Consider the following 23,795-nt stretch of genomic DNA (forward strand, 5'->3'; position numbering starts at 1 on the left):
TCATCTTTATTTAATTGATTTTTTTTCAATAATTAAGCTGGTCGATCCCACACTCTGAAGTGTGATGCCGAGAGCTCAACGAGCAGAATTGAGCCACAGTATTTTATAGTTAAGACATCCTCCCGAATACGTGACAAACAACAGATGTCTGTGGAATAGGTCAAAAGGTTAGGATTTGTATGTGAGAAAGGTGTATCCCCCAGCCAGATAGCAGATAGAAGACTGTTCCATTTGTTTAGAAATCAGGGTTTGGCCCCTAAGACAAGGTTCCTCCAATCAGCCGTCCACACCAGAGACATCTTGTCCCTGGTACCTCACAGTATACAAATACCAACTCATTCTATGGAATGCAGGCTATAGGTTTTATCACCAAGCCATTATAAATAAATTGCTAGCGCAGAGGCCCAACTCGGTCCCACTGACACAGATGAGAGAGTACCCATCAAAGCTATTCGATGCATTAACAGTATTAAAACATAATCTTGTAATTTTCCTACCATACAGGGGACAAACATATTATTTTACATTTGTAACATACTGTTGGAGGATTCCCGTAATTGTATTGTCCCCGTCAGGAGCCCAGTCTTTTGCCATAGATGGTAGAGTTCTCATCTCTGAATCACGCAAGCTTTAGATTGCATTCTGCTGAGGCACTTGTCTGTCTACAACGGTCCGCTACATTGGTGACCTGGGTGGGATCCTTTCATTTGACATTTTAGTCATTTAGCAGACCCTCTTATCCAAATCCTTTCGAAACGCATATGGGGCCTGGGCACACACATGCTCCTTGAGAGAAGGGAGAATACTGAAACATGCGTTGATGACAGTTCTACAGTCTCCATCAGAGGCCCAGGCTTTCGGCATAGATGTTAAAGCTCTTATTTCTGGACTGCACCATTGTAAGATTGTGCCCTCCCCGGCATTTGATAGGTTACACTATATAGGGCATTCAGAAAGTATTCAGACCGTTCCCTTTTTCCACATTTTGTTAAGTTACAGGCTTTTTCTAAAAATAGTTTTTTTTTCATCCATCTACACGCAGTACCCCATAATGATAAAGCAAAAACAGGATTTTAGATATTTTTGCAAAATGTATAAATAAAATAAAAACATACCTTTATTTACATAAGTATTCATACCCTTTGCTATGAGACTCAAAATTGAGCTCCGGTGCATCCTGTTTGCGTTGATCATCCTTGATGTTTCTTGATTGGAGTCCACCTGTGGTGATTTCAATTGATTGGACATGATTTGGAAATGCACTCACTTCTACATAAGGTACCACAGTTGACATTGCATGTCAGAACAAAAACCAAGCCATGCGGTCGAAGGAGTTGTCCGTAGAGCTCAGACAAGATTATGTCGCTGCACAAATCTGGAGAGGGTACCAAAAAATGTCTGCAACATTGAAGGTCCCCAAGAACACAGTAGCCTCCATCATTCTTTAATGGAAGAAGATTGGAACCACCAAGACTCTTCCTAGAGCTGGCTGCCTTGCCAAACTGAGCAATCGGGGGAGAAGTGCCTTGGTCAGGGAGGTGACCAAGAACCGATGGTCACTCTGACATAGTTCTAGAGTTCTGCTGTTCAGATGGGAGAACCTTCCAGAAGGACAACCATCTCTGCAGCACTCCCCCAGTGAAGCCTTTATGGTAGTGGCCAAACGGATGCCACTCCTCAGTAAAAGGAACATGACAGCCCGCTTGAAGTTTGTCAAAAGGCACCTAAAGGACTCTTAGACCATGGGAAACAAGATGCTCTGGTCTGATAAAACCAAGATTGAACTCTTTGGCCTGAATGCCAAGTGTCACGTTTGGAGGAAACCTGACACCATCCCTACGGTGAAGCATGGTAGTGGCAACATCATGCTGTGGGGATGTTTTTCAGCAGCAGAGACCAGGAGACTAGTCAAGATTGAGAGAAAGATGAACGGAATAAAGTAAAGAGAGACCCAGTTTTCATCAAGGATAAGGTTCACCTTCCAACTGGACAGCGACCCTAAGCACGCAGCCAAGACAACGCAGTAGTGGCTTCGGGACATGTCGGAATGTCCTTGAGTGGCCCTGCCAGAGCCCGCACTTTAACCCGATCAAACATCTCTGGAGAGATTAATGGAGCTTGAGAGGATCTGCAGTGAAGAATAGGAGAAACTCCCCAACTACAGGTGTGCGAGGCTTTAGCGTCATACCAAAGAAGACACGGTTGTAATCGCTGTCAAAGGTGCTTCAGTAAAATACTGAGTAATTGGCCTAAATACTTATCTAAATGTAATATTTCAGCATTTAAAAAAATATATATACATTTTTGATTTGTCATTATGGGGTATTGGGGGGGGGGGGGGTTCATCCATTTTTAGAGCAAGGTTGTGATGTGGAAGAAGTCAAGTGGTCTGAATACTTTCTGAATGCACAGTATTTAGATACTTAAACTGCCTGAGACACCTTTGCTATTTATCTCTCTACTCAATAACTGGTAAACTATTAGTGATGGTGTACTTTGTTCGAATGTATATGCATGAAACGTATATTGTGGAAAACATGCCCCACACTGTGTCATAGTTAGTAGAACAATGAATGGATTGGCCAGATTCTGGCACATCAGCTTTTAGAAGGTTAATAGGAAAGCTAATCATTCAAACCACCTAAATATACTCACATTCACTGAACAAACATTTTCCCAACTGCTTTTTCTACAGTACTACACACTATAAGATTCTCCAGATCTTAAATTGCAATGCATCCAGCATTATGCATGCCTACCATGGTATTGGGCAGCTGCTATTTGAGAACTCATCTACATGTATTACAAATGATGCCTTATATGTAGGCTATGCCATATATAGTGGCTAATATTACTATGCAGCTGTTCCTACTTCCGGCGCCGAGCGAGATGGCTGCCTCGCTTCGCGTTCCTTGGAAAATATGCAGTATTTTGTTTTTCTATGTGTTATTTCTTACATTGGTACCCCGGGTGATCTTAGATTTCATTACATACAGCCGGGAGGAACTACTGAATATACGATTAACGTCAACTAACCACCGTTCCTACCAGGAATATGACTTTCCCGAAACGGATCCAGTGTCTTGCCTTCCACCCAATACAATGGACCTGATCCCAGCCGGCGAAGCTACACGACGCCGAAAAAGGGGCAAACGTAGCGGTCTCCTGGTCAGGCTTCGGAGACGAGCACATCGCGCTCCACTCCCTAGCATACTACTCGCCAATGTCCAGTCTCTTGACAATAAGGTCGATGAAATCCGAGCACGGGTAACTTTCCAGAGAGACATCAGGGATTGCATCGTGCTCTGCTTCACGGAAACATGGCTAACTCAAAAGACGCTAACGGAGTCGGTGCAGCCAGCTGGTTTCTTCACGCATCGCGCAGACAGAAACAAACATCTTTCTGGTAAGAAGAGGGGCAGGGGGGTATGCCTCATGATTAACGAGACGTGGTGTGACCATCATAACAACACTCAGGAACTCAAGTCATTCTGTTCACCTGATCTAGAACTCCTCACAATCAAATGTAGACCGCATTATCTACCAAGGGAATTCTCTTCGGTCATAATCACAGCCGTATATATTCCCCCCCAAGCAGACACATCGATGGCCCTGAACGAACTCTATCTGACTCTCTGTAAACTGGAAACCACACACCCTGAGGCTGCATTCATCGTAGCTGGGGATTTTAACAAGGCTAATCTAAAAACAAAACTCCCTAAATTCTATCAGCACATCGATTGTCCGACCAGGGCTGGCAGAACTCTGGACCATTGCTATACTAACTTCCGCGACGCATATAAGGCCCTCCCCCGCCCTCCTTTCGGAAAAGCTGACCACGACTCCATTTTGTTGATTCCAGCCTACAAACAGAAATTAAAACTACAAGCTCCCTCGCTCAGGTCTGTTCAACGCTGGTCCGACCAATCTGAATCCACGCTTCAAGACTGCTTCGATCACGCGGATTGGAATATGTTCCGCACGGCGTCCAACAACAACATTGAAGAATATGCTGATTCGGTGAGCGAGTTCATTAGGAAGTACATTGACGATGTCGTACCCAGAGCAACGATTAAAACATTCCCAAACCAGAAACCGTGGATTAACGGCAGCATTCGCGTGAAACTGAAAGCGCGAACCACTGCTTTTAACCAGGGCAAGGTGACCGGAAACATGACCGAATACACACAGTGTAGCTATTCTCTCCGCAAGGCTATCAAACAGGCTAAGTCTCAGTACAGAGACAAAATTGAATCGCAATTCAACAGCTCAGACACAAGGGGTATGTGGCAGGGTCTACAGTCTATCACGGATTACAAAAAGAAAACCAGCCCCGTCGCGGACCAGGATGTCTTGCTCCCAGACAGGCTAAATACCTTTTTTGCCCGCTTTGAGGATAATACAGTGCCACTGACACGGCCCACTACCAAAACCTGCGGGCTCTCCTTCACTGCAGCCGAGGTGAGTAAAACATTTAAACGTGTTAACCCTCGCAAGGCTGCAGGCCCAGACGGCATTCCCAGCCGCGTCCTCAGAGCATGCGCAGACCAGCTGGCTGGTGTGTTTACGGACATATTCAATCAATCCTTAGCCCATTCTGCTGTTCCCACATGCTTCAAGAGGGCCACCATTGTTCCTGTTCCCAAGAAAGCTAAGGTAACTGAGCTAAACGACTACCGCCCCGTAGCACTCACTTCCGTCATCATGAAGTGCTTTGAGAGACTAGTCAAGGACCATATCACCTCCACCCTACCTGACACCCTAGACCCACTCCAATTTGCTTACCGACCCAATAGGTCCACAGACGACGCAATCGCAACCACACTGCACACTGCCCTAACCCATCTGGACAAGAGGAATACCTATGTGAGAATGCTGTTCATCGACTACAGCTCAGCATTTAACACCATAGTACCCTCCAAACTCGTCATCAAGCTCGAGACCCTGGGTCTCGACCCCGCCCTGTGCAACTGGGTCCTGGACTTCCTGACGGGCCGCCCCCAGGTGGTGAGGGTAGGTAACAACATCTCCACCCCGCTGATCCTCAACACTGGGGCCCCACAAGGGTGCGTTCTGAGCCCTCTCCTGTACTCCCTGTTCACCCACGACTGCGTGGCCATGCACGCCTCCAACTCAATCATCAAGTTTGCGGACGACACTACAGTGGTAGGCTTGATTACCAACAACGACGAGACGGCCTACAGGGAGGAGGTGAGGGCCCTCGGAGTGTGGTGTCAGGAAAATAACCTCACACTCATCGTCAACAAAACAAAGGAGATGATTGTGGACTTCAGGAAACAGCAGAGGGAGCACCCCCCTATCCACATCGACGGGTCAGTAGTGGAGAAGGTGGAAAGTTTTAAGTTCCTCGGTGTACACATCACGGACAAACTGAACTGGTCCACCCACACAGACAGCGTTGTGAAGAAGGCGCAGCAGCGCCTCTTCAACCTCAGGAGGCTGAAGAAATTCGGCTTGTCACCAAAAGCACTCACAAACTTCTACAGATGCACAATCGAGAGCATCCTGTCGGGCTGTATCACCGCCTGGTACGGCAACTGCTCCGCACACAACCGTAAGGCTCTCCAGAGGGTAGTGAGGTCGGCAGAACGCATCACCCGGGGCAAACTACCTGCCCTCCAGGACACCTACACCACCCGATGTCACAGGAAGGCCATAAAGATCATCAAGGACAACAACCACCCAAGCCACTGCCTGTTCACCCCGCTATCATCCAGAAGGCGAGGTCAGTACAGGTGCATCCAAGCAGGGACCGAGAGACTGAAAAACAGCTTCTATCTCAAGGCCATCAGACTGTTAAACAGCCACCACTAACATTTAGCGGCCGCTGCCAACAAACTGACTCAGCTCCAGCCACCTTAAAAATGGGAATTGATGGAAATTATGTAAAAATGTACCACTAGCCACTTTAAACAATGCCACCTAATATAATGTTTACATACCCTACATTACACATCTCTTATGTATATGTATATACTGTACTCTATATCATCTACTGCATCTTGCCATCTAATGTAATACATGGACCACTAGACACTTTAAACTATGCCACTTTATGTTTACATACCCTACAGTACTCATCTCATAGGTATATACCGTACTCTATACCATCTACTGCACCTTGCCTATGCCGTCTGTACCATCACTCATTCATATATCTTTATGTACATATTCTTTATCCCTTTACACTTGCGTGTATAAGGTAGTAGTTGCGGAATTGTTAGGTTAGATTACTTGTTGTTATTACTGCATTGTCGGAACTAGAAGCACAAGCATTTCGCTACACTCGCATTAACATCTGCTAACCATGTGTATGTGACTAATAAATTTGATTTGATTTGATGACACACACACACACACACACACACACTTTTATTTGTGTTTATAAGAAAAGTATATGATTGAATGTTTTCAAGCCTGCTGCTAGTTACTTGAAATGAGATGCCAAAACATGATTAACATTTTTTATTCACTAACAGATTGCTAATGAAACACAAATTGACATTTAAAGTAGTTGGCTAGGCAAACTGTAACATTGGCTAGCTTTCAATATATTGGCTAAATGGTTACCTCCTAAAGTGCACTGCTATATTTGAAGTGCACTCAAACAGATATTTACTTATAGCTAGCTATATCTGATCCTCTTCATCAGACAGCAGCTTGTGTTGATAGAATCAGGACATTTGCTTCCTTCATCATGAGGAGTATGTACGGAAGTTCTGGTTGGTTCCAAGTTTAGCAGTTCCGCATTTACCTGGGCAGACGCTATTGAAATCTACTTTTCATGAGTGTAAGAATTGGTGTCTCAAACTTTTATAGTCATAAGAATTTTTCACTGTCACGTATACAAACAATCAGCTCATTCAACTTCACATTTTTCGGCTTCGGCCCACTACCTAATTGTTGAGCCAAACTGTCCCATAAATACACTCAGCAAAAAAAAAAGTCCTTCAAAGATAATTTGTTAAACTCCAAATAACTTCAGATCTTCATTGTAAAGGGTTTAACACTGTTTCCCATGCTTGTTCAATTTACCACAAACAATTAATGAACATGCACCTGTGGAACGGTCGTTAAGACACTAACAACTTACAGACGGTAGGCAATTAAGGTCACAGTTATGAAAACTTAGGACACTAAAGAGGCCTTTCTGCTGACTTTGAAAAATACCAAAAGAACTATGCCCAGGGTCCCTGCTCATCTGCGTGAACATGCTTTAGGCATGCTGCAAGGAGGCATGAGGACTGCAGATGTGGCCAGGGCAATATATTGCACTGTCCGTACTGTGAGAGGCCTAAGACAGCGCTACAGGGAGACAGGATGGACAGCTGATCGTCCTAGCAGTGGCAGACCACGTGTAACAACAACTGCCCGAGTTACACCAGGTACGCACAATCCCTCAATCAGTGCTCAGACTGTCCGGAATAGGCTGAGAGAGGCTGGACGGAGGGCTTGTAGGCCTGTTGTAAGGCAGGTCCTCACCAGACATCACCGGCAACAACGTCCCCTATGGGCACAAACCCACCGTTGCTGGACCGGACAGGACTGGCAAAAAGTGCTCTTCACTGACGAGTCGCGGTTTTGTCTCACCAGGGGTGATGGTCGGATTCGCGTTTATTGTCGAAAGAATGAGCGTTACTCCGAGGCCTGTACTCTGGAGCAGGATCGACGTGGAGGGTCCGTCATGGTCTGGGGTGATGTGTCACAGCGTCATCGGACTGAGCTTGTCATTGCAGGCAATCTCAACGCTGTGCGTTACAGGGAAGGTATCTTCCTCCTTCCATGTGGTACCCTTCCTGCAGGCTCATCCTGACATGACCCTCCAGCATGACAATGGCCCCAACCGTACTGCTCGTTCTGTGCGTGATTTCCTGTCATGGCCAGCGAAGAACCCGTATCTCAATCCCATTGATGATGTCTGTGGAACTTGTTCAGTTTGTCTGTTGTTGAATCTTATGTTCATACAAATATTTACACATGTTAAGTTTGCTGAAAATAAACGCAGCCGACAGTGAGAGGACATTTCTTTTTTTGCCGAGTTTAGTTGGCAAGAGAGCAGAAACATACTGTCATCCAGATGTTTTTTTCCAGAAATGCCGGTTGGAGGATTCCCACCCTGCTTGTTCGCTCCTGATTTAGGGAATCTTCCAACTGGGATTTGGAAAAGATTAAAATGACTTGTTACCTGTAGTGCAATGTTATTTATAATTCTATGATCCCAGCTACACTTTAGTTTTCAGTTTGAATCGATCCCAGTGTTACTGAAAACAACAGTTGCGCTGCATTGGAGGTTTTGGCACTGAAGAGACTTTCTAATTGCATTTCTAACCCGTGCAGCTCAGGGCATGACTTTGACCATGTCCCAAATGTCACGCTTTTCCCTATCTAGTGCACTACTCTATGGGCCCTGGTCAAAGTTAGTGTACTGTAAAGGCAATAGGGAGCCGTTTGTCCACTTGTCCTTGACTCTGACCCCTGTCCCCTCGAACGTAGTGACACCATCTGTGACCTGGGTGGAGTGGATGAGCTGGCCAACTACGGGGAATATTCTGGAGCGCCCAGCGAGCAACAGACCTATGACTACGCCAAGACCATCCTCTCACTTATGACCAGAGAGAAGCACCACGAAGGTGGGCGCTTAGCATCCCCTACCCCAATTATAACCTTAACCATTAGTAGGAAAATGCAGAACTGACTCAAGATCAACGTCTAGTGGCAACTTCACCCTACACCTGGGAACTCGCCAAGGTTGCCCACTTGCACCTCTTATAGTTTTGAAATCAACGTTGGCATAGTCAGCTCATATTACATTTGGGCTACATCATAAAAAACAATGCATGTAGAAGCAAGAAGTCCCACAGACTGTATTGCTCCTGTACACTGCCTCTATTCCAACTTTTTGATCCGAGTTGGATCTTCTTAATTCATTTATTAATTTTCATCAATAAATACGGAGCAATATGTGTTGATGTTTTTTTACTAGTTACACTTAAATAACTTTTGGACACAGACGAATTCCATTGGTTAGGACTATTTAACTCAGTGGTGCACTAAGTTCTATCACATGCTCAATTCTTCGTGTGTTACCGCATTGTCAAACTAGATAGTCTCAGCATTAATACTAACAACACATTTCTATCTTTGCCTCGTCAGGGAAAGTGCTGATCATCGGAGGAAGCATCGCTAACTTCACAAACGTGGCGGCCACGTTCAAAGTAAGGCGCCCAAACACGGTCTTCCCCTACTGCTGTGTCATTGATAGGGCCAGACATAATCTGAGTGCAGAATGTGCATGAGTCTCTTGAATGTAATATGTAATGGAAAATATATTCATTAGCCTTGTCTAAATACCTCTACTCATGTTCTAGATAGTATAATTTGTAAAATGTCTAACATTGAGAGTGCTTTAAATGCCAGGATGTCATACTCTATATATACCAAAGTATGTGGACGCCCCTTCAAATTCGTGGATTATGCTATTTCAGCCACACCTGTTGCTGACATGTGTATAAAATAAAGCGCACAGTCATGCAATCTCCATAAACAAACATTGGCAGTAGAATGGCCTTACTGAAGACCTCTGACTTTCAACGTGGCATCATAGGATGCCACCTTTCCAACAAGTCAGGTCATCAAATTTCTGCCCTGCTACAGCTTCCCCGGTCAATTAAGTGCTGTTATTGTGAAGTGGGAATGTCTAGGAGCAAAAACTGCTCAGCAGCGACGCGGTAGGTCACAGAACGGCTCACAGAACGGAACCGCCGAGTGCTGAAAATTGCCTGTCCTCGGTTGTAACACTCACTACTGAGTTCCAAATTGCCTCTAGAAGAAACGTCAGCACAAGAACTGTTCGTCGGGAGCTTCATGAAATAGGTTTCCATGGCCGAGCAGCCACACACAAGCCTAAGATTACCAAGCATCGGCTGGAGTAGTGTAAAGCTCGCCACCATTGGGCTCTGGAGCAGTGGAAACGTGTTCTCTGGACTGATGAATCGCGCTTCACCATCTGGCAGTCCGACAGACTGGGTTTGGCGGATGCCAGAAGAACGCTACCTGCCCGAATGCACAGTGCAAACTGTAAAGTTTGGTGGAGGAAGAATAATGGTCTGGGGCTGTTTTTCATGGTTCAGGCTCTGCCCCTTAATTCCAGTGAAGGGAAATCTTAACGATACAGCATACAATGACATTCTAGACTATTATGTGTTTCCAACTTTGTGGTTACAGTTTGGGGAAGGTGCTTTCCTATTTCAGCATGACAATGCCCCCGTGCACTAAGTGAGGTCCATACAGAAATGTTTTTTTGAGATCGGTGTGGAAGAATGTGATTGGCCTGCACAGAGCCCTGAACTCATCCCCATCGAACACCTTTGGGATGAATTGTAACACCGATTGCGAGCCAAGCATAATTGCCCAACATCAGTGCCTGACCTCACTAATGCTCTTGTGGCTGAATGGAAGCAAGTCTACGCAGCAATGTTCGAACATCTTACAGTAGAAAACCTTCCCAGAAGAGTGGTAGCTGTTTTAGCAGCAAAGGGGTGACCAACTCCATATTAATGCCCATGATTTTGGAATGAGATGTTCGACGAGCAGGTGTCCACGTACTTTTGGTCATGTAGTGTACTCATTTAGACTTCATCTAGTATTTGCTGCATACTCTATTGAGGAAGAGGTGCATCTTTTCAGACCCATTTGTGATAAGAGGATGGGCTGTTGCAAAATTAACGAATGGCGGGAAACAACACGTTTGAGCATTAGATGACGCTTTCTTAGTATGGGTGAGCCTAGTATGTTTATTTGTTGCTGAATGCATACTTTTATACTAAACAGTACATATATAGTATGATTAGTACACAGTACGTTTAAAACATTTGTAGGCAAGATCAATTTTCGGACACAGTGGTTCTCTATTTGGATACATATGAGCTGATGCCTAGTCTTCCTGGCAAAATTCTAACATTTAGAATCTATTCAATCAAACCAAATAATGCCACTAAACATGACATAACATGCTGCAGTTTCATATATGAAAATGATGTATATAATTATATAAATTCAATAAGGACAGATTTAGAAAAGCCATCCTGCAGATTTTGTCCAGCCTTAGCCATTGTGCTTGCCGTTAATCCCATGCTTTGAACAAGGCATGTCTATCCATACATTTTACCATGCTGTGCTCTACTTTGTCCACCACTAGGGCATCGTCAGGGCTATCAAAGACTACCAGGGACCCCTGAAGGACAACGGAGTCACCATCTTTGTGCGTCGCGGTGGTCCCAACTACCAGGAGGGCCTGAGAGTGATGGGAGAAGTAGGTGAGTCCAGGCTGCACATTCACTTCAACTAGTTGGCTACATTCTAATTCTCTACCCTATTTCCCGAAGTGTGCACTTGTACACTCCCCCTCATGGATTTAAAAGGAATGGACTGGTATAATGAATATGTTGGTAGCTCCCTCCAGCCATTCTTGTATCAATCCAATGCTTTGAAATGCATAATGTGGAGTGAACGAGTGCACACTTGTGGAGAAGGAAAGATAATTGAAACATGGCAATTGTCCCACTCTTCCCTTCTGCCAACGTTTACTCCAATTGTCTGATCTGAGACTACTGCATCCCGGATGGGACCGGGGCCCATAGGGTGCTATTTAGGACAGACCTTAGTTGACGCGATGGTGCCACTCAGTTGAAAGCAATATGGCAGAAACTATCAGATGTGATAAGGCGATTTGGGGGAGTAATAAAGTAATGTAGAAGTGTGGCCAAATAACCCTACTACTGGTCATACAGTGCATTCAGAAAGTAATCACACTCCTTGACTTTATCCACATTATATTGTGTTAGTCTTTAATATAAAATGGATTAAATTGAGATTTTTGGTCACTGGCCTACACACAATACCCCATAATGTACGAGTGTAATTATGTTTTTATGAATTGTTTACAAATTCATAAAAAAGTATTATCTGAAATGTTTTGAGTCAATAAGTATTCAACCCTTTTGTTATGGCAATGCTAAATAAGTTCAGGAGTAAAAATGTGCTTGACAAGTTACATAATAAGCTACATGCACTCTCTGTGTGCAATGAATTTTGAATGACTACCTCAACTCTGTACACCACACATACAATTCGCTGTCAGGTCCAGGGAATTTCAAACACAGATTCAACCACAAACACCAGGGATGTGTTTCCAATGCCTCAAAGAAGGGCACTTATTGTTAAATGGGTAAAAAAAAAAAAAAGAAGCAGACATTGAATATCCCTTTGAGCATGGTAAAGTTATTAATTACTCTTTGGATGGTGTATCAATACACCCAGTCACTACAAAGATACAGGCGTCCTTCCAAACGTTGCCGGACATGAAGGAAATCGCTCAGGGATTTCACTAGCAGGCCAATTGTGACTTTCAAATAGTTTAATGGTTGTGATAGGAAAAAACTGAGGATGGATCAACAACATTGTAGTTACTCCACAATACTAACCTAATTGACAGAGTGAAAAGCAGGAAGCCTGTGCAGAATACAAATATACCAAAACATGCATCCTGTTTGCAACAAGGCGCTAAAGTAATATTGCAAAAAAAAGATGCAATTTTAACTTTTGAGCCTGAATACAACGTGTTATATTTGGGGCAAATACAACACATTACTGAGTACCACTCTCCGTATTTTCAAGCATAGTCATGGCAGCATCATGTTATGGTTCTGCTTGTAATCTTTAAGGACTGGGGAGTTTTTCGGAATAAAAAATAAATGGAATGGAGCTAAGCACAGGCAAAATCCTAGAGGAAAACGTGGTTCAGTCTGGCCAAATATACACTGGAGTTATTTACTAAGAAACAGTGAATGTTCCTGAGTGGCCCAGTTGCAGTTTTGACTTAAATCTACTCGAAAATCCATAGCAAGACCTGTGTCGTGACTTACTTTCATTAATCTGATGACTTATTTATCGAATCAACTAACTTTGTTTTAATTGTTACACGCTTTTAAATGAATCATGTAACAATGATTGGGAGCGGTTGTTCAGTTACCATCTCCCGGATTAAACTCTAAAGGTCTTTACCTATCACATCCATATCACAGTCAACGTATTAATGATTAATTATCATTCTGAACAGTCATAACCTTCTTGGATCTGCAAAAACCCCAACCTTATGATTCAGTACTACACAAAGTGGTTTATTTATTTACTAACTAAATAATATCACAAACCTACACACTTAATACATGAGAATAAGGTCCCTAGCGGACTGAAAGCATATGGCGGCTTGTTACACAGAAATGAAGAACTATTTATATACTTTGCACACGAGCCGCCGCCCGTTTGGAGTAAGAAATCATGAATGTTTTTACGTGTGAATGCTGTTTATCTCTGTTGGATCCAGCCTTCTTAGGAAGGATGTGGGATGGCCTTTCAGCGGCATTCTTGTAAGGCTCTGATTGTCTGAAAGGGGTCTCCCCTTTCCTGTCTTCTACTGTTCACTCTGGAAGATTCTCCTTGGATAGCTAGGCAAGCCAGCTGTGTCGATGGCTCCCACTGGATGATGAGAATAGTGTACTACGGTGATTTGAGAAGAGTAGTAGGATGGTCCCACTTTGTTCATGGTTACAAAATATTGACTTATCTGAGTTTGAGTGGAATTGGCCATTGCGATGTTTGCCTTGTGCGTTGCAACATTTGTATCGGAGTCTATAGTCAAAGCCTGTGGGCTTGTTTCTTGATCGAGCGGGCCCTGGACAGGGTCTCGAGTGAGAGCGGGGGTAATTGGATTGTTTGCGTCCTCTCTAATGGAATTCAATTTGGCGGACCTGTTGTCCGGCAATTCCACAGCTAGTCATGGTGACTCATCTTTTTCCTCCTTCTCAAATGTTTTGCGCTTTTGTACTTCTCTTAGCAAAGCTTCTATAGAGCATCAGTCCACAATTATATCGTCATTGAACCCTTTGTTACCCTTGTGCCCTGGCACTTTGTGTGGTTTGGGTGCAGGAAAGTAGCGATCAGCTTGATTGTTGCAGTAGGCGTTTCGCTGGCGACGTACTTCATAGTTATTTTGACCACGGTGGTTATTGGTATCGTGGTTTTGTGGTAGATATCGTTGCTGTGCATCATTTCTCAACACTCCTATTCCTGATAACGCACCCTTTTTAACTGGAGTGAGTGCTTCTGTTCAATCTTAAATTAGATTTTCTAGACATTTGACTGAGGACCGCTAATCAGCCGTTCCAGTGATTGTCCAAGAGGAGTTTTCTCCTCTCTTCACCTCGTGTTGGAAGTCAGAGTTTGAACCACTTTACACGCAACGCTGCAGCCTGGCGATGTTCTGATCTACTCTGGGAAGTGAGTTTATTTTCTTCACCTCATGTTGAGGTTCAAAGTTCCAACCATTTCAAACGTGTAGCAACGCTCCACACTTTTCTGGGCTGATGTTAATTCTTTACCAATCCTTTTATACACTCTCTCGAAATGGGCGGGTCTGTAATTCTGACACGCTCTCTGACCTCACTAGGGGCTTGGATACTTACTACGCACAATTTATAAGAGATAGGAATGTGATTTTTAGGAGCCATAAAATAATCTATGTTAACAAAAATACTTTAATCCTTTTTTATATCTCATATACAACATTAAGGATGGAGACTTAACAGATAAAGGGGATATACTTTCCAAGTTACACTATTTACTTTACAATCTTTTTAATGACATCACAAAATAAAAACCAATATGACATTAGTTTTCCATACATCTTTGACCATTCCCCACATTCTTATTTTAGAAATATTGTTCCAGTATTCAATTTAGAAACTGTTAGTTTCGGCGGGAAGACAGTCTGTTAACGAAGACATTCCTTTGGTTAAACCTCTTAAGGATCTGACCCTTTTTTTTAAATTTTCGCCTAAAATGACATACCCAAATCTAACTGCCTGTAGCTCAGGACCTGAAGCAAGGATATGCATATTCTTGATACAATTTTAAAGGAAACACTTAGAAATTTGTGAAATAAATGTAGGAGAATATAAGAAAATAGATCTGGTAAAAGATAATACAATTTTTTTTGTACCATCTTTGAAATGCAAGAGAAAGTCCATAATGTATTATTCCAGCCCAGGTACAATTTAGATTTTGCCCACTAGATTGCAGCAGTGTATGTGCGAAGTTTTTGACTGTTTTTGAATGAACCATTGCGGATTTGTTAAAAATATTCTATCAAGACTGCCAAAATGTGCCTAATTGGTTAATTCATAACTTTTCAAGTTCATAACTGTGCACTCTCCTCAAACAATAGCATGGTATTCTTTCACTGTAATAGTTACTGTAAATTGGACAGTACACTTAGATGAAGAAGAATTTAAGCTTTCTGCCAATATCAGATCTGTCTATGTTCTGGGATATGTTCATGTTACTTAAAACCTCATGCCAATCACATTAGCCTACGTTAGGGGGGGCACCAAATCCTGCAGAGGTTTTTAATACTTGAGGGGAAAACAGCGTCCTCTTCTCCTGTAATTTACAACAGGGTGTGAACTGTCATCCACCCAGCCCCCCCCCCCCCCTCCTCTGTGGGTGAGAAAGGTCCTGGCTACTGTCATCCACCGCTGATCTGACACATGCTGATCCTCACAGGACAGTCATATGTATGAATGCTAACATTACCAGTCAAAAGTTTGGACACACCTACTCACTCAAGGGTTTTTCTTTAATTTGACTATTTTCTACATTGTAGAATAATAGTGAAGACATCAGAACTATGAAATTACACATGGAATCATGTAGTAACCAAAAGTGTTAAACAAATAAAAATATATTTGAGATTCTTCAAAGTAGCCACCCTTCGCCTTGATGACAGCTTTGCACACTCTTGGCATTCTCTCAACCAGCTTCATGAGGTATGACCTGGAATGCTTTTCCAACAGTCCTGAAGAAGTTCCCACATATGCTGAGCAAACGTTGGCTGCTTTTCCAACAGTCCTGAAGAAGTTCCCACATATGCTGAGCAAACGTTGGCTGCTTTACTCTGCGGTCCAACTCATCCCAAACCATCTCAATTTGGTTGAGGTCGGGGGATTGTGTACGCCAGGTCATCTGATGCAGCACTCATCACGATCCTCCTTGGTCAAATAGCCCTTACACAGCCTGGAGGTGTGTTGGGTCATTGTCCTGTTGAAAAACAAATGATAGTGGGACTAAGTGCAAACCAGATGGCATGGCATATTGCTGCAGAATGCTGTGGTAGCAATACTGGTTAAGTGTGCCTTGAATTCTAAATAAATCAGTGTCACCAGAAAAGCATCGTCACACCACCACCTCCATGCTTCATGGTGGGAACCACACATGTAGAGATCATCTGTTCACCTACTCTGCGTCTCACAAAGACCTGGCGGTTGGAACCAAAAATCTCACATTTGGACATGAGACCAAAGGACAGATTTCCACTGGTCCATTGCTCAGCCCAATGTAGAAAATAGTAAAAATAAATAAAAACGTATTTGAATCTTGCCTAATGTTCCAGGTTTGCTGGGTGTACTAAAACATAAAGACCATCTTTGGCACTAAGATAATTTTGAGTCCATTGGTAGACAATGAAAATGATTTTTATGTTTTTGGGAAATTCACACCTGGAGATTTGATCAATAGGTTTCCTTTTTTATTGTACAGTTGTTCAGGATAATCAAAATATTTGTTAACCATGTCCATTTTTCTTTTCCCACAGGGAAGACCACCGGTATCCCCATCTATGTTTTCGGCACAGAGACCCACATGACGGCCATTGTCGGCATGGCGCTGGGCTACCAGCCAATCCCCAACCAGCCTCCAGTAGCCGCCCACACAGCCAACTTCCTGCTCAACTCCAACACCAACGCCGCTGTACGTTTTGTGTTCAATGTAGAGCTGACCCCAATTAGTCGACAGGACGATTGTTTGGTCGATAGCTTTTCGGTCTACCAAGATTATTTTTTGGGGTCAAGCAGTGGAGTGTGCATGCATGCACGCACGTATGTATGTATACCAGCCAGCCAATCAAAAGTTTGGACACAAAATCAATCAAGGGTTTTTCTTTATTTTGACTATTTTCTACTTTGTGGAATAATACTGAAGACATCAACACTATGAAATAACGCATATGGAATCATGTATTAACCAAAGAAGTGTTAAACAAATACATTCTTCAAAGTAGCCACACTTTGCCTTGAAGACAGCTTTGCACATTCTTGGCAATCTCGCAACCAGCTTTCATGGGGTAGTCACCTGAAATCCATTTAAATTAACAGGTGTGCCTTGCTAAAAGTTAATTTGTGGAATTTATTTCCTCATTGTGTTTGAGCTAATCAGTTGTTGTGACATGGTAGGGGTGGTATACAGAAGAGCCATATAAGTCCATATTATGGCAAGAGTATCTAAAATAATCAATTAAGACATGGTCAGTCAATCTGGAACATTTTAAGAACTATGAAAGTTTCTTCAAGTGAAGTTGCAAAAACCATCAAGCGCTATGATGAAACTGGCTCTCATGAGGTCTGCCACAGGTAAGGAAGACCCAGAGTTACTTCTGCTGCAGAGGATAAGTTCATTGGAGTTACCAGCCTTAGAAATAACAGCCCAAATAAATGCTTCACAGAGTTCAAGTAACAGACATATCTCAACATCAACTGTTCAGAGGAGACTGCGTGAATCAGGCCTTCATGGTCAAATTGCTGCAAAGAAACCACTACTAAAGGACACCAATAAGAAGAGACTTGCTTGGGCCAAGAAACACGAGCAATGGACATTAGACCGGTGGAAATCTTATTAGAATTATTTATTTTATTTATTTCTCTTGGAGAACATGAGTACTAGGACCATGCCTCAGGACTACCTGGCATGATGAATCCTTGCTGTCCCCAGTCCACCTGGCCGTGCTGCTGCTCCAGTTTCAACAGTTCTGCCTGCGGCTATGGAACCCTGACCTGTTCACCGGATGTGCTACCTATCCCAGACCTGCTGTTTTCAACTCTCTAGAGACAGCAGGACCGGTAGATACTCTCAATGATCGGCTATGAAAAGCCAACTGACATTTACTCCTGAGGTGCTGACTTGTTGCACCCTCGACAACTACTGTGATTATTATGATTTGACCATGCTGGTCATTTATGAACATTTGAACATCTTGGCCATGTTCTGTTATAATCTCCACCCGGCACAGACAGAAGAGGACTGACCACCCCTCATAGCCTGGTTCCTCTCTAGGTTTCTTCCTAGGTTTTGGCCTTTCTAGGGAGTTTTTCCTAGCCACCGTGCTTCTACACCTGCATTGCTTGCTATTTGGGGTTTTAGGCTGGGTTTCTGTATAGCACTTTGATATATCAGCTGATGTAAGAAGGGCTATATAAATACATTTGATTTGATTTCAGGAAGCCAACATCTACTTCTCATCACTTTCTCTTCTTTTAGACCCCAGCATCTACCAGGACAGCCTCCTTCTCTGAGCCCAGAGCAGCCAACGATGCCACGTCAGCTAAGAAGCCCAAAGCGGGCATACCAGCAGGTAACGAGTGCTAACCATGCCACCCTGCCCTCCTTACCAATTTTCACTGGTTTTCCTGGCACAGATTAAACCCAGTCTCCATTCAGGATGCTTTTAAGTGCAGGACTAGGCTTAATCTGTGTCAGGGGAAACCTATCCTTAAAGTGCTAGTTTACAACAAAACAAACATGTCATGTTTAGCTCCTCAGAGGTTCAGTAAGAAAAGGGACAACTTGGGGACAGTTTAGACTCCCTACACCTCATATTCATTAAGACACATTGTAGCTAAATGTAGCAAAATGTTTTGCAACGGAAACCATTTAAATCACGTAGTAGAGCACCTGGAGTAAACAAATGACATTGCAAAATGTTTTGCTACAGTGTGCATTGTGCGCTAATGAATATGAATGACCCTGTTATCACACACACACACCACCCTCTGTCTTTGTCTGCTTCTTCACCTCTGCCATCCCACTTTCCCTTTTCTCTCCCCAGCACAGTTTGACATTTTAAATGTTTTCAGTTTTTTTCCCTTTTGCCCCTCATTTCGATGTGTAATCAGCCTGTCTTTTCATGCTCAAATCTTATAAGCCGATCCTCATTGTCCATGGCTGTGGCCTGTGAAGGAGGAATTCACAGGAGACTGCTACGGTAAGTGCAGGTGTAAGCCTACACGACTAGCTCGCCCATCCTGCTCCCCCCTCTCCCCTCTCCTACCCCCACACTTCCCCAATTTAGAGGTGTGTGTGTGTTGCTTTCACGCCTGTGTTCTGAATTGGCATTCTAGAACTCCCACGGAGTAGGCCTAGGGAATGGTCTACATGGCTAAGTTCCTTGGGTTTCGTATTGTTTGTGTTTAATCCCTTTTTTAAGTAGATGTTTAGTTAATTGAGCTCTATATCGGTCCCTTCTCTTATTGGGTATCCATGCAATAAAGTGTGAAGGCCAAGGCATGCAGCCATACATGCAACCATACAACACACCCAATGCATTCGTTGATTGATGAGGTTACATAGTAGGGCTTTTATTCAAACTGTTTTGTACCTTTTTCCGTTGTCGCTTATTTTGTCGTCACTGCTTTGTGGTGTTGCGCAGTTGGTCACAGAAGCACAGGCTTCGTCAGGTTGGCGTGGAGGTAGAGACGAGTGATAGACACTCAGTCCTCCTCCAGGCTCTCCTCTCTTTCTCTTCCTCCTTCTTTCCCCTACCTCTATCCCTGTTTCTCTTAAGTAGTGCGTGTGGGAAATGCCTTTGTTCAGCCTCCATCCAGTTAGGTGTTTCTCATGGTGACTGTCCCAATTCTCTACTATTTTCCTGAAATGTTGACTTGCATGCTTCCTGGCATGGATTTTAAAGCATATTATTGATGTAAGCATTGGCGGGAGCATATTATTGATGTATGCATTGGCTGGAGTGAGTTTCCACCATTTGTTAAATCCATGCACGGGTGTAAGTGTACACTTTGGGAGGAGGGTGTAGAATCAGATGCAAACCTTGTCAAATGGGTCTGCAGCTGTCCCGGACTGCGTTTCATTCCAGAAAGTTGCTCACTTCCCCTTTCCTCGCTCCCCTTTAAAAAAAAAATATATATATATATATATATATTAATTTTTTTGCTGAGTTTGTTTGTATATATATATATATATATATATACACACAAACAAACTCAGCAAAAAAAGAAACGTCCCTTTTTCAGGACACTGTTATTCAAAGATAATAAAAAAAAAAAAAAATAGAAAACTTGACAGCTCTTCATTGTAAAGGGTTTAAATACTGTTTGCCATGCTTGCTCAATTAACCATAAACAATTAGTGAACATGCATCTGTGGAACGGTCGTTAAGACACTAACAACTTACAGACGGTAGGCAATTAAGGTCACAGTTATGAAAACTTAGGACACTAAAGAGGCCTTTCCACTGACTCTGAAAAACACCAAAATAACTATTCCCAGGGTCCCTGCTCATCTGCGTGAATGTGCTTTAGGCATGCTGCAAGGGAGCATGAGGACTGCAGATGTGGCCAGGGCAATAAATTGCAATGTCCGTACTGTGAGACGCCTAAGACTGCGCTACAGGGAGACAGGACGGACAGCTGATCGTCCTAGCAGTGGCAGACCACGTGTAACAACACCTGCAACAACAACTGCCCGAGTTACACCAGGAACGCGCAATCCCTCCATCAGTGCTCAGACTGTCCGCAATAGGCTGAGAGAGGCTGGGCCGAGGGAGTTGGCCAAGGAGTTCTGTCTTGGTTTCATCAGACCAGGGAATCTTGTTTCTCATGGTCTGAGAGTCCTTTAGGTGCCTTTTGGCAAACTCCTAGTGAGCTGTAATGTGCTTTTACCTTAATATTAATCGAAACCCAGGCTGTAGTGACTCCTCAACACTGCTATGCAGTGCCTTGGACCACTGTGTCATTCTGGGTGCTTTCACATGCTTTTTTAAATGAGAAATGGCTTCTGTCTTGCTACTCTACCATATAGGCCTGATTGGTGGAGTGTTGAGGAGATGGGAGAACCTTCCAGAAGGACAACCATCACTCAAGAGCTCTGTCAGTGACCACCTTGTTCTTGGGTCACCTCCCTGACCAAGGCCCTTCTCCCCTGATTTTTCAGTTTGGCCAGTCCTGGTGGTTCCAAACTTCTTCCATTTAAGAATGATTGAGGCCATTGTGTTCTTGGGGACCCTCAATGCAGCAGACATGTTGTGGTACCCTTCCCCAGATCTGTGCCTCGACACAATCCTGTCTCTGAACTCAACAGACAATTCCTTCTACCTTATGGCTTGGTTTTTGAGCTGACATGCACTGTCAACTGGGGAATCTTAAATAGACAGGTCTGTGTCTTTCTAAATCATGTCCAATTTACTTTACCACAGGTGGACTCCAATCAAGTTGTAGAAACTTCAATGGAAACAGGATGCACCTGAGCTCAATTTCAAGTCTCATAGCAAGGGTCTGAATACTTAGTAAATCAGGTTATTTTTTTATCTCTGTGGGGACGGTTGTTGCTAATGTGACAAGAATGAAGTATACAACAGCCAACTTTCCGGAACATAGACTATCTTCATATGGACAAAGCTTAAATTGTTAATCTAACTGCAGTGTCCAATTTACAGTAAAAATACAATTTTATTGTTTGAGGAGAGTGCACAACAACATGTCACGGCAACTGGTTTGATACATTCACCTCTGAAGGTAAATAAAGTTCTTACATTCAGTAATCTTGTATTATTTCTGACAGTACAGTGGGAAATGTAAAGGGGGACAGATCGTAGGGGCAGAGACTGGCCTCAAAAGGGCATATGTTGCTTAGGCTGTTACACCAGCCGCTTGCACTCCCTCCCCTTTTGTGTCTGATAGATATGGATAGGTGTAGCCTATTATTTAATAGCTCCTTTAGTCATCTAGGTTCTGAGGTATTGACTCCACCTTCTAGTCATGACAGAGCAGATGGCAAGCATAGATGGAAACTAAGATCTGGAATGAAACGAGGCCCTGGTAAGACAGTAGCGAACATATGCTTTTTATTTAGATACATTTTTTTCAGAGGAGGGATTACAGGTACAAAAACAAAGAAATGCATACGAAGATGACTGCAACCCAGGTCATATTTTTCCATATTCTGTTCCAGTTAAAGGGTTGTTCCGATTTAATTAGATCTGCGGACCATGCTTTTTTTTTATGGCTAGCTTAGAATATGAGCGTTCCAAAAGTTGTTTATACACTGCTCCAAAAAAAATAAAGGGAACACTTAAACAACACAATGTAACTCCAAGTCAATCACACTTCTGTGAAATCAAACAGTCCACTTAGGAAGCAACACTGATTGACAATACATTTCACATGCTGTTGTGCAAATGGAATAGACAACAGGTGGAAATTATAGGCAATTAGTAAGACACCCCCAAAAAAGGAATGGTTCTGCAGGTGGTGACCACACACCACTTCTCAGTTCCTATGCTTCCTGGCTGATGTTTTGGTCACTTTTGAATGCTGGCGGTGCTTTCACTCTAGTGGTAGCATGAGACGGAGTCTACAACCCACACAAGTGGCTCAGGTAGTGCAGTTCATCCAGGATGGCACATCAATGCGAGCTGTGGCAAGAAGGTTTGCTGTGTCTGTCACCGTAGTGTCCAGAGCATGGAGGTGCTACCAGGAGACAGGCCAGTACATCAGGAGATGTGGAGGAGGCCTTGGGAGGGCAACAACCCAGCAGCATGACCGCTACCTCCGCCTTTGTGTGATAGTGAGAACACTGGGTGACATCCTTAACTTTGTTTTTATAAAAGTGCAATTAGTGCTATGTTCACATCTCTCCTAAAGTAACCTTTGTGAACGACTAATAATTTGAGGTTTCTTCTTTTAGAAAGGACTTAGTCTGGCTTGGTGTGGGTTTACAATCGGAGATGTACAGTTCTTTATAGAAGCAGGAGTAACTAGATCAATTTGGGTTCTGATTTAGTAATTCCAGTTTTAGATTTAATAGTTGCTAAATCAGCTAATTGATCATTACTGCGTAGCTTGTTGTCCAGTGCTGGGTCGATTACCATGGAAGTAATGGTTGAGTCTTACTCAATGGATGGTAAATTAAGTTTAATTTACAGGAAAGATTTTCAATTGATTGTTTAATTTTTTGTAGATTGATTTCCTCTTCTAGCTTAATTTGTGCTGTTTCCAGGTCATGCACATTGGCCACTGTCTTTAAACTTTAGTTGAGTAGGTATCCACTTTAAAACTGAGCCGTGCAAAAGACTCAAGAGAAGTTGAGGGCAGAGGTAATGTCCTTACAAACAATCTCGCGGATAGTGGCCAACGCTTTCTGTTGTCAGGTGTTGAGAGCAGCCATGTTCCCACAGGTGAATTGTGAATGGACAGAATATGCCAGCTGCTGGAGCGAAATAGACTTGCTATTGTTCATTGTAATACAGTGAACGTCCCAAACGTTAATGTGATGGTAAATGCTGACAATTATTTGTAATTAAGTCAGTTAATTCATAGTTTTGTTCAAAAAAGCCACGAGAATGCCACGTTTTTCAATGCATGCCACTGGAACCTGAACTACCAAACTGCTCTGCCCTTTGACCTTTTCTGTTTTCACTTGGGTTGTGTTCAAGAATTGTTTTAAAATGGTTGCAGACAGAGACATTTCATGTACGTCTGAAATAATTGTTGTAATAGCTGCACCTTACCCTTTGGTTGGCTAGGTGGAATGTTTTCCGTAATGGGGTGGCAGATAGCCTAGTGGTTAGAGCGTTGGACTAGTAACCGGAAAGT

The 23,795-nt window shown here is 43.2% G+C and overlaps 1 protein-coding gene across 3 annotated transcripts in view; it reads left to right on the plus strand.

Moving 5' to 3' along the window:
* Nucleotides 1–23,795, plus strand: part of LOC129829262 (ATP-citrate synthase-like) — a 115,520-nt gene that overhangs the window by 20,804 nt on the left and 70,921 nt on the right. For 2 of the 3 annotated variants that reach the window (XM_055890969.1, XM_055890970.1), the window contains exons 9-14: nucleotides 8,515–8,651; nucleotides 9,175–9,236; nucleotides 11,219–11,336; nucleotides 16,730–16,884; nucleotides 18,448–18,541; nucleotides 19,112–19,171. In XM_055890969.1, the coding sequence (XP_055746944.1) occupies nucleotides 8,515–8,651; nucleotides 9,175–9,236; nucleotides 11,219–11,336; nucleotides 16,730–16,884; nucleotides 18,448–18,541; nucleotides 19,112–19,171 (626 nt within the window). The remainder of the gene's footprint in view (nucleotides 1–8,514; nucleotides 8,652–9,174; nucleotides 9,237–11,218; nucleotides 11,337–16,729; nucleotides 16,885–18,447; nucleotides 18,542–19,111; nucleotides 19,172–23,795) is intronic. The other variant, XM_055890971.1, reaches the window with a different exon arrangement.

Source organism: Salvelinus fontinalis, chromosome 30, assembly GCF_029448725.1.
Source record: "Salvelinus fontinalis isolate EN_2023a chromosome 30, ASM2944872v1, whole genome shotgun sequence".
Lineage (NCBI taxonomy): Eukaryota > Metazoa > Chordata > Actinopteri > Salmoniformes > Salmonidae > Salvelinus > Salvelinus fontinalis.